The sequence below is a fragment of the Bos indicus x Bos taurus genome, chromosome 20, assembly GCF_003369695.1.
Source record: "Bos indicus x Bos taurus breed Angus x Brahman F1 hybrid chromosome 20, Bos_hybrid_MaternalHap_v2.0, whole genome shotgun sequence".
Lineage (NCBI taxonomy): Eukaryota > Metazoa > Chordata > Mammalia > Artiodactyla > Bovidae > Bos > Bos indicus x Bos taurus.
In genome coordinates, this window is record NC_040095.1 from 15001861 (window position 1) to 15014435 (window position 12575).

Genomic DNA, 12575 nt, shown 5'->3' on the forward strand with positions numbered 1-12575 from the left:
CAGATGGTCAACACCAAAATTAGATTGATTATGTTCTTTGTAGCCAAAGATGGAGAAACTCTAAAGTCAGCAAAAGCAAGACCTGGCACTGACTGTGGCTCAGATCATGAGCATCTTTACTGTCAAATTCAGACTTAAATTGAAGAAAGTAGGGAAAATCACGAGGCCAGTCAGGTAGGACTTAAATCAAGTCCCTTATGATTATACCCTGGAAGTGAAGAATAATTCAGTGGATTAAATCTGGTAGACAGAGTGCCTGAAGAACTATGAATGGAGGTTCATAATATTGTACATCAAACAGTGACTTCAACCATCCCAAAGAAAAAGACATGCAAGAAGACAAAGTGGTAGTCTGAGGAGCAAAGACGGGCATAATAAAGGACAGAAATGGTATGGACCTAACAGAAGCAGAAGATATTAAGAAGAGGTGTCAAGAATACACAGAAGAACTGTACAAAAAAGATCTTCTCGACCCAGATAATCACAATGGTGTGATCACTCACCTAGAGCCAAACATCCTGGAATGTGAAGTCAAGTGGGCTGTAGGAAGCATCACTATGAACAAAGCTGGTGGAGGTGATGGAATACCAGTTGAGCTATTTCAAATCCTGAAAGATGATGCTGTGAAAGTGCTGCACTCAATATGCCAGCAAATTTGGAAAACTCAGCAGTGGCCACAGGACTGGAAAAGGTCAGTTTTCATTCCAATCCCAAAGAAAGGCAATGCCAAAGAATGCTCAAACTACTGCACAATTGCACCATCTCACATGCTAGTAAAGTAATGCTTAAAATTCTCCAAGTTAGGTTGAGTAATAAAGTTACTTTGAACCTCCTCCATAAAAAATTATAGAAACTTGAGTTCTGTGGAAGTTCTATGAGGAGAAATAACATGAAATCACAAAGAAACAAATATTTAATTTATAGCTTTAGCACCCCAGAATATAAAAAGACAAAAGGAAATTAAGGGGTTATCAGAATGATGATTCATTTTTAAAAAAAATCTGCATATAGGGTAGAAGGTAGGATTCAAAGGAATCTTTTAAAGCACATAATCTGTACATTAAATTTTCTCTTCTTTCATATGAAATCCTGTGAATAACACTGTCTTTATTATATTTAATTTTATATCATATTTTGGTCTAAATGTAATACATTTTAGTGAATGAAAGCTGCTCAGTAATATCTGTCTTTTTGTGACCTTATGGACTATACAGTCCATGGAATTCTCCAGGTCAGAATGCTGGAGTGGGTAGGCTTTCCCTTCTCCAGGGGATCTTCCTAACCCAGGGATCAAACCCAGGGCTCCTGCATTGCAGGTGGATTCTTTACCAGCTGAGCCACAAGGGAAGCCCAAGAATACTGGAGTAGGTAGCCTGTCCCTTCTCCAGGGCATCTTCCTGACCCAGGAATTGAACTGGGGTCTCCTGCATTGCAGGCAGATTATTTACCAACTGAGCTATATATTACAAATTCTTTAAGAGATGATATACCAGACCACCTCACCTGTCTCCTGAGAAACCTGTATGCAGGTCAAGAAGCAACAGTTAGAATCAGACATGGAAAATTAGGGAAGGAGCATGTCAAGGCTGTATATTGTCACCCTGCTTATTTAACTTTATGAAGACTACATCATGTGAAATACCAGGCTGGATGAATCATAAGCTGGAATCAAGACTGCCAGGAGAAGTATCAATAGCCTCACATATGTATATGATACCACTTTAATGGCAGAAAGTGAAGAGTAACTAGAGAGTCTCTTGATGCGGTTGAAAGGAGAGTGAAAAAGCTGGCTTAAAACTCATTATTCAAAAACAGAAGATCATAGCATCTGGTCCCATCACTTCATGGCAAATAGATGGGGAAAACAATGGAAATAGTGACAGACTTTATTTTCCTGGGCTCCAGAATCACTGTAGCCAGTGACTGCAGCCATGAAATGAAAAGCTGCTAGCTCCTTGGAAGTAAAGCTCTGACAAATCTAGAGCTAGTGTATTAAAAAAGCAGAGACATCACTTTGCCAATAAGGGTCCATACACTCAAAGCTATGTTTTTTTCAGTAGTCATGTATGGATATGAGAGTTGGACCATAAAGAAGGCTGAGCACTGAAGAACTGATGCTTTGGAACTATGGTGCTAGAAAAGACTCTTGAGAGTCCCTTGGACAGCCAGGAGATCAAACCAGTCAATCCTAAAGGAAATCAACCCTGAATATTCACTGGAAGGATTGATGCTGAAGCTCCAGTACTTCGGCCACCTGATTCAAAGAGCCAACTCAATGGAAAAGACTCTGATGTTGGGAAAGATTGAGGGCAAGAGGAGAAAGGAGAAACAGAGGATGAGATGGTTGGATGGCATCACTGACTCAATGGACGTGAGATTGAGCAAACGCTGGGAGACAGTGAAGAACAGGGAAGCCTGCCGTGCTGCAGTCCATGAGGTCGCAAAAAGTTGGACACAACTTAGTGACTGAACAACAATGGATGGTGGGTTTCTTCAGTTGTTTATGACTTTACAAAACAGCGTTATAATGAGTGTACTATTTTATAGTTCTTATAAATAGGAGTACTATTTATTAATATTCTACAGTAAATAGTACAGAAAATAGTATGTTTTATAGTGCTGATAAAATGTCTTTAAACTAAGTTTCTTTATTCAAACTATTATATACAGTTATATCTGTCCATAAACTACTTTCTTCAAACTATGAGGATTTTGTAATTCAATTTATCTTCTGCCTCAACCATATAGGCTCTGTTTTTACCTCCTTTTGCTTGACATCATTGCTGTATTGATATTATCAGTCTTCTTATATGGAAGGCCCTCTTGTTCCCTGAAGATGAGAGCTCCCCACATCTGAGCTGCTCCAACCAGACCCCTCATCTGTACTAAAACTATACAGTTGTCCATGCTCTGATAGACCTTGGTTTTATCAAAGACAAAACTATATTTTATGTTTACATTGTATGATCATTACACATAACAAATTCTCAAAGGTGAAAAAGGTACTAGAGATTGCCTTGCCCTAATTTGATAATTCCTTTTATCTATAGTACAGTTACAATTTAGAATGCACTTTCACATCAGCTCATTTGATCCTTACAACTACATTAATTAGGTTATATAACTATTACCATCTTACAGGTCAGAAACAGAAACAAAAGTAGGTGTTTCTATTACATCCCTGAGGTCATGCATTTAGTTAGATGTGAACCCAGAAACTGATATTCCTTGTCTGTTATACATGGATGAGACACTCTACATTAAAGTACTGACACTTTCTCCTTGTCCTAAACTTGCAAGACAGCTGTAAAATATTAAAATAAAATATTATGAAAGTGAAACACTTTCAAACTCATTCTATGAGGCTACCATCCCCCTGATACCAAAACCAGACAAAGATACCACAAAAAAAGAAAATTACAGGCCAATATCACTGAAGAACATAGATGCAAAAATCCTCAGCAAAATGCCAGCAAACTGATTCCAACAATACATTAAGATGCAAAGCAATCCTGAGAAAGAAAAATAGAATGAAAGAATCAGACTCCCTGAATTTAGCATACACTACAAAGCTACAGTAGTCAAAACAGTAAGGTACTTGCACAAAAATAGAAATATAGATCAATAAAAGGGCATAGAAAGTCCAGAAATAAACCCGTCCACCAAAGGGGGCAAGAATATACAATGGAGAAAAGACATTCTCTTGATTAAGTGGTGCTGGGAAAACTGGATAGCTACATGTAAAAGAATGAAATTAGAACATCTGCTAATATCATATACAAAAATAAACTCAACATGTATTAAAGACCTAAGCATAAGACCAAATACTATAAAAGTCCTAGAGAAAACATAAGCAGAACACTCTTCAACTTAAATCACAGCAGTAGTTTTTTTTTTTTTTTTGGACCTATCTCCTAGAGCAATGGAAATAAGAGCAAAAATTTAAAAACAGGACTAAATTAAGCACAAAAGTTTTGCACAGCAAAAAGACCATAAACAAAACAAAAAGGCAACCTACAGAATGGGAGAAAATATTTACAAATGACAAATCTGACAAGGGATTAACTTCCAAAATATACAAACAGCTCAGTATTAGAAAAAAAATAGCACAAAATATGCAGAAGACCTAAATAGGAATTTCTACAAAAAACATAAAGATGGCAAATAGGCACATAAAAAAATGTTCAACATGGCTAACTGCTAGAGAAATGCCAATCAAAACCATAGTGAAGCATCATCTCACATCAAAACGTCTACAAATAATAAATGCGGGAGAGGGTGCAGAAAAAAATAGAACCCTCCTACAATGTTGTTGGGAATGTAAATTGGTATAGCCACTATACAGAACGATATGTATGTTCCTTAATAAAGTAAACATAGAGTTTCCATATGATCCTGTAATCCCATTCTTGGGCATATATCCAGAGCAAATTCTAATTAAAAAAGATATACACACACACACCCCTATGTTCATAGCATATTTACAATAGCCAAGACATGGAAACAACCTAATGTCCATTGACAGATTAATGAATAAAGATGTGATGTATGTATGCATATATGTATATTATATGTGCACGTGTGTGTGTACATATATGTGTGTGTGTGGATATGTGTGTAATATTACTCAACCATAAAAAACAATGACATAATGCCATCTGTGGCAACATGGATGGGCCTAGAGATTATCATAATAAGTGAAGTAAGCCAAAGACAAATATCATATGTCAAATATATCATATTCCACTGATTCGTGGGATCTCAAAAGGGTAACAGATGAACTTATTTATGAAACAGAAACAGACCCACAATATAGAAACCAAGCTTATGGTTCCCCAAAGGGGAAAGGTGGGGGAAGGGATAAATTAAGAGTTTGGGATTAACATATACACACTGCTATATATAAAATAGATAACCAACAAGGACCTACTGTATAGTACAGGGAACTAGATTCAATATCTTATAATAAACTATCAGGGACAAGAATCTGAAAAATAATACATACATATATATGTGTGTGTGTGTGTGTGTATTGAATTGCTGTTGCTGTACACCTGAAACTAACATGATGTTCTAAATCAGCTATACTTCAATTAAAAAATAATAAAAATAAAAATGAGATTATAACCTATAAAACAAACTTAAATTATGAGTTATTAAAAATACTTATAAAGAATACTAGTGCTTCTGTTAAATCTGTTACTTTTGAAATGAAGTTCATTATCTACATATTAAACATTATTGATGGCAAGGTAAGGTAAATTTGATCATGAGTTTCTGTCAGATTTTGCTCTTAAGGTATAGTCTCCAAGTTTTTCATACATACACCTGTAGCTTTCAGTAAGAAGACACTAGCAAATCCTTGCTTAAAATTGACCAGTGCAGAAATATTTTTCTACTAACATATCTAAGGCAGAAAGAAAATGGGTTTAAAAAACAATGCTAGACAATGTTACCAGACTTTTTTCTTTCCTTCTCTCGTTCGTTTTTTATATTAGCTTCCTTACCTCCAAAAAGGTGGAATGCTTTTCTGCAGTTTGGTAGGGGCCACTTTGCAGAGCTGGATTTCTGAAAGCTTTGTTTTCTTTTCAAATATTCTTTAGTAAAGAATGTTTTTGTGGCATTGTTCAGTTCTAGAGCAAAGCAAACGAAAACAGCATTTTAAAACATTAATTTGAGTAAAATGGCAAGAACCCAAAAAATTATTGTTGCAGTATTCTGATAATAAATTCAGATCTCTTTTAAGACAGTGAAGATAAAAGTAGAGTCAACTTTGTTTTTAACCCAAGCAAACAAAATTTCTCTGAATTTGATGCAACTTTGATATGCCTACACATACACCTACTGAGCAGCTCCTATGTCAGATAAAACACCAGAAATGAAAGAAACAGTGATGACTGAGATATAGTCCTTGCCCTCAAGAAGACTGCAGTCTAAAAGATGGTAATAAACAGGTACACTATAAAAGGGGGAAAATATGTTATGGGTGCAGCAACAGAGTAACTAGAGTGCAATCATGGCTCAGGAGTGATCATGAAAAGGAAAAATCACTAGAAGCTTTTACTTTATAGTTTTATTTCTTTCCATATGTGATGGACTGACTGTGTAGAGTCTAATGCTGCTGATATGAAGAAGTCAAAAAAAATGTAGAAATAAATTCTCAACCCTTCAGAAACTTGTGCACGAGTTAAAGAGAAAAGGAAAATATTCATTTGAAGTAAACAAATACCAATCAAAAAACAAATATGATGATATTCACTTTAAAAAAGAGTCTCTAGAACATGAGCCAAGGAAAGCAAGGCATAATCTGAATTGAACTATTTGATGGAGAAGTTCTTCCCAGGGAGGCCAGTGTAGAGCTAGTTACTACTGGCTGAGAAGTACACAAGTCTTTCCGTCAATGGTGCCCTCTTACTTTCATCCCACAATTATTCCTGTACTGTCTTCTCAGCTTCCATCCTTACAAAGGCTTTGAGCTTCTTCTCTAACCAGTTACATCAAATTTTCTCTATTTTTTCTAACTACTCTCTTGGATTTATTCTTATCTAAGCAATGGGCACAGTTCATGGGGTCGCTAGGAGTTGGACACGACCGAGCGACTTCCCTTTCACTTTTCACTTTCATGCATTGGAGAAGGAAATGGCAACCCACTCCAGTGTTCTTGCCTGGGGAATCCCAGGGACGGAGAGCCTGGTGGGCTTCCGTGTATGGGGTCGCACAGAGTCGGATACGACTGAAGCGACTTAGCAGCAGCAGCAAGCAATGGACAGGGAAAACATTTTGGAAGTTTACATTTAACAACAAAAGAAATAAGGCCAAATAAGGAAGGTTAGGTAATAAACCTGCAACTCTCTTTAACTCCCTTCCCCAGTCTACACCCAAGGGCCAGTAATTCAAGCACACACGATAGAGAAAAGTATTTTCATAGTCTATGTACTCATTGTGTATGTTGGAGGTTGTTATGGCCAGTGAATGTTTTAACTTTCACACGTTTAATAGTTAAATCATTTCAGATTGGATATTCTCAGTGTTTTCTGCAGCAGTGCACATGTATTTTGTCAAAGTCCACTTTGCCCACTGCCTGTGAACAGCCCCTTAGTAAAAGGTGGTCATGGCACTACTACTTGGTTAAAATGGCTCATCAGTGTCATTCATAGTGATGAAGAGAATGGAAGAAGTTATCCAATGACTTACAACACATTTACTTACATAACAATTGTCTTCTTGTAGGGCTTATCCTAAGCAGTGATAACTATAAATCACGGTATTTTCTGAGAAGTTAAAAATCCTATGAAATAAGCAGGATTGTGTTAACAATTAACTGTTGGACTCACAACTTCCTAAATGCCTTTAAAAGTAAGACCAGTGTGGTGGGTAAATTATTTCTTGTGGGAGATAATATGAACCAAGGAGAAGAGTTTGCAACCCCCAAATTCTTGCTCCTTTCCTTTCTTTTCCTCCTCTCCCTCCACCTCCTCCTTCCTCTGGAGAGCTTGTACCCTTGCCCTAAAATGCTGATGCAAAACCCAGAGGATATCACTGCACTGGCCTCTCTTAAAATGAAAACTTACTTGGAAGTGTAACTGCATTCAGTAAACCAGATCAAAAAGACATTCTTGTAAGAGTCATCCAGAAGTGCAGTTTTGAGAGCTGGTCACAAATCAGATTTGTCTTAGAGGGTAGATGACAGAGATAAAAGTAATAATGATAACTGTGATTTTTTCTTCTAGCTTCAAGAACTTAATACATGATGCACTTCTAACATACAACAAACCCAAATGGAAACCAAAGAAGGAAAGGTTTCAAAAATTATTTATAATACCTAACAAAATTATGATCAGAGGAATTACTTTATTAAATGTACAAAATGGGATGGGAGATGTACCTACAATGTTCTGTTGAACATAAATACATGTGTCCATAACATAGTCTTATGAAATGTTGGAAGATTCTACACTTGATCTGAAAGACCTTTGGAGAAGAGTGGATCCAAAAGCCCTTGTCCCTCCATCTGCTGGGCCAAATAAGAACTGGGTTCTAACGCTTCCTAATGGTGGCACCTTTCATAAGCTGTTGAACTTCTCTTTGTACTTGCTTTCTGCCTCATCTCTGGCAAACGCTTATCCTGCAATAGCTATGTGCCTGGCACTTTGCTGGTCTAGCTAGAAATACAGAAATTAATTAAATCTAATTCCTGTCTGCTGGGCACTGTACTAGATCAGTGATTCCAAAATACCCGTCTGGAGCCTGGCTATGCATCAGAGTTGCTGAGGGGATTTGTTAAAAAGACAGTTTCTAGGACCTTGCCCAGATATTACTGAAGCAGAATTGCTGTGGATGTGACCTAGCAGTCTGTACTTTCTATAGGCACCTTGGATAATTTTAATGCACAGTCAACCACTAGATGAAATGACCTTAAATCCTTTTCTATTCTAAAAGCACCTGAATTTATTTAAATAAGTTAAACCTTATCTCTTACAGTTTATCTGCTATAAACTGTACAAACCTTACCCAAGGATGCTGTTCTTTCTACAGAACTACATTGCTTCATTCTAGTGGTATTTGAACTTGGTACTGCAGGATTTTGCAACAGATAACTATTCAATACTAACTTTCTCTGAATTATTTAGAAGAAGCACTAAGAAAAATCTGAAGGCAGACCAAGATGCAGGGCTCAGAGTAAAAGGTGATAAAAACTACCTTTCTCTCCTCCTTTGTCAACTCTACCTATTAGGGAGCAGAGGCTTCTTATACTATATATTATAATGTATTGAATGAATCAATATTTCATTATCATTCAATATGATGGAAAAGGACAAATCCCTGAATATCCTAGAAAGTCTAAAGTCTATTCAGATGGTACATTTAAATGTGGTGGCAGTACCAGTGGAAAACAGCAGCATCTTTGTGTGACACTACCATAGAAATAATAAGTAAGTGTTAAAAGTTATAGTCTTCTTGACTTGGCTGAGTGCAAGAGTCAATTACCAAATACATAAGAACATAATTCACTTATAGGGTGTATTACCGTGAGTTTCACTGTATTGTACCATAAATAATAAAATAAGGACAACCACAAACAAAGCACAATTTTGAACTACAAGCAGTACCGACAGGGTGGTATAACTTTGATGTCTGCTTTATGCTTAAACTGGGGAAGGAAATGGCAATGCACTCCAGTATTCTTGCCTGGAGAATTCCATGGACAGAGGAACCTGGTGGGCTACAGCCCATGGGGTCACAAAAAGTTGCACACGACTGAACAACTTTCACTTCATTTCACTTATGCTTAAATATGGGCAATTTTATATTTCAAAGCTGGTTATAATTAAGTTATATTATAATTTATAATTATTAAGCAAATATTTGTTAGTAATATTTTAAGCATTCTGCTAAGTATAAGAGTTAAAACTGTGAAACATTCTTTTCTGCTCCACAAAAGACACTGTCAAGTGAATGAACAGTTGACTCACACAGGCTGGGAGAAAATATTTGCAAAAGGCATATCCGATAAAGGACTGTTATCCAAAAATACCCAAAAAAGTCTTAAAACTAAATAGCAAGAAAATAACTCAATTTAAAAAAAATGGGCCAAAGACCTTAACAGTCATCTCACCAAAGAAGATATGCAGACAGCAAATAAACATGTGAAAAGATGCTATACATCATATGTCATTAGGGAAATGCAAATTAAAATATTAATGAGATACCACTGCCCACCTATTAGAATGGCCAAAATCCATAGCACAGATAACACAATTTCTGGCAAGGATGTGGACAACAGGCACTCTCAGTCACTGCTGGCAGGTATACAAAATGGTACAGCTACTCTGGAAGATGGTTTGGTGGCTTCTCAAAAAACTAAAAATACTCTTACTACATACAGTTTAGCAGTCATGCTCCTTGGTATTTAGCCAAAGACGCTAAAAACTTAGGTCCACATAAAGACTTGCAAATAGATATTTTTAACAGCTTTATTCATAATTTCCAAGTTGGAAGCAACAACCATGTCCTTCAGCAGGTGAATAGATAAACTGGTACCTTTAGACAATGGAATATTATTTAGTGCTAAAGTGGTCCCATGGGCTGTAGCCCATCAGACTCCTCTGTCTGTGGAATTTTCTAGGTAACAATACTGGAGTTGGTAGCCATTTCCTTCTCCGGGGGATCTTCCCAACCAGGGAACAAACCTGGGTCTCTTGCATTGCAGTCAGCTTCTTTACCATCTGAGCCACCAGGGAAGTCCCCCAAAAGAAATAAGCTATCAAGCCCCAGGAGGACATGGGGGAATATTAAATGCATATTAGTAAGTTAAAGAAGCCAATCTGAAAAGGCTACATACTGTATGATTCCAACTACATGACGTTCTGGAAAAGGCAAAACTATGGAGACAGTGAAAAGATCTGGGGTTGGGGGTGAAGGATGAATAGGGATGAATGAATGAGGAGCAGAGGATTCTTGGGGCAGTGAAAATATTCTCTTTGATACTCTAATGATGGATATGTGTCACTATACATTTGTCCAAATTCATGGAATGTACAACATCAAGAGTGAACCCTAATGTAAACTATGGACTTTAGATGATAATCATGTATCAATACAGGCTGACAGAATTTAACACATGTTCCACTGTAGAACATGGGTAGAGAGTAGAGAGTAGACAGTATGGGTAACGGGGGATGTGTGTGAGGGGGCAGGAGGTGTATAAGAAATCCCTCTATCTTCTACTTAATTTTGCTGTGAATACGAAACTGCTCTAAAAAATAAAGTCTATTAAAAAATATTTAGAAAACATTTTCTTCAAACAGTGCACAAAACTAACAGTGCTGAGAACAATGCTGCATCATAATATCAGAAGTTTTTAATGTGAAAATCTCATTTTAAATAAAAACTTTAAATAATTTTTCAATAAAATTTTCGATTTACAAAAGCAAATTGTGAAATAGACATAGTACATGCAGGGATGTGACAGTTGTCTTTGAAGAAAGCTGAGTGCCGAAGAATTGATGCTTTTGAAGTGTGGCGTTGGAGAAGACTCTTGAGAGTCCCTTGGACTGCAAGGAGATCCAACCAGTCCATCCTAAAGGAGATCAGTCCTGGGTGTTCACTGGAAGGACTAATGTTGAAGCTGAAAATCCAGTACTTTGGCCACCTCATGTGAAGAGTTGACTCATTGGAAAAGACCCTGATTCTGGGAGGGATTGGGGGCAGGAGGAGAAGGGGACGACAGAGGACGAGATGGCTGGATGGCATCACTGACTCAATGGACATGACTTTGGGTGAACTCTGGGAGTTGGTGATGGACAGGGAGGCCTGGTGTGCTGCGATTCATGGGGTCGCAAAGAGTCGGACATGACTGAGCAACTGAACTGAGTAAATAGGTAACCCTAAGTTGTGAGGTAATGGCTCAGTGATAAAGAGTTTGCCTGCCAATGCAGAAGATGTGGGTTTGATCCCTGGGTCTGGAAGATCCCCTGGAGAAGGAAATGGCAACCCACTCTAGTATTCTTGCTTGGAAAGTTCCATGGTCTGAGGGGTCTGGCAGGTTAATTCAGGCCTTTGGGTCCTGTTAAGGAGGGACTATAATGAGATTATTATTATAAATGCAAAAAAGCTATGACAAACCTAAATAGCATATTAAAAAGCAAAGAAATCATTTTGCTGATAAATATCCATATAGTTGAAGCTATGGTTTTCCAGTAGTCAAGTACGGATATGAGAGGTGGACCATAAAGAAGGCTGAGTGCAGAACTAATAGTTTTGAACTATGGTGTTGGAGAAAATTCTTGAGAGTCCCTTGGACTGTAAGGAAATCAAACCAGTGAATCATAAAGGAAATCAATCCTGAATATTCACTGGAAGGATTGATGCTGAAGCTGAAGCTCCAAAACTTTGGCCACCTGATGCGAAGAGCCAGCTCACTGGAAAAGACCCTGGAAAAGATGCTGAGAAAGATTGAGGGCAAGAGGAGAAGGGGACAACAGAGGACGAAATGGTTGGATGGCATCACTGACAACGGACGTGAGCTTGAGCACACTCAGGGAGACAGTGAAGGACAGGGAAGCCTGGTGTGCTGCATTCCATGGGGTCGCAAAGAGTCAGACATGACTTAGTGACTGAACAACAATGACAAATTATAAATACAGGGCACAGTTATTTAGAGGCACCCAGTGGTATTATGTTTTAAAAGGATAGGTATTAAAAGGATAGGATATATGTGTCCAGCTATCTCATTTAGATGACTAAAGTCCTTGTTTCCCTACTTAAAATTACATCTCATTATTATGAAAGCTTGATATTTGACTTCACTTTACTCTGTATCAGTGAAAATCTATAAACTATCTTAAAATTGTCTTCAGAGTTTCAATGGCAATGCTTGATTTACACTTCTGCAAGAGGGGCAAAAAGTCTCACTTGCAAGGGACCCCAGCTCTCCTAGTGAAACGCATTTTGTACCCATGTGAGCACCCAGAAATGTTTGTCTATAAGGGGAACAATGCCAGTGAGAGAAAACTTGAGTTTGCTACTACAGCTTGCATTTAACAGGATCTGACTACTTGGACTCAAGAAATACC

At 37.6% G+C, this 12575-nt stretch overlaps 1 protein-coding gene across 2 annotated transcripts in view; it reads right to left on the reverse strand.

The window, feature by feature from the left end:
• Window positions 1-12575, reverse strand: part of RNF180 (ring finger protein 180) — a 279332-nt gene that overhangs the window by 52744 nt on the left and 214013 nt on the right. For both annotated transcript variants that reach the window (XM_027520330.1, XM_027520329.1), the window contains one exon: window positions 5508-5633. In XM_027520330.1, the coding sequence (XP_027376131.1) occupies window positions 5508-5633 (126 nt within the window). The remainder of the gene's footprint in view (window positions 1-5507; window positions 5634-12575) is intronic.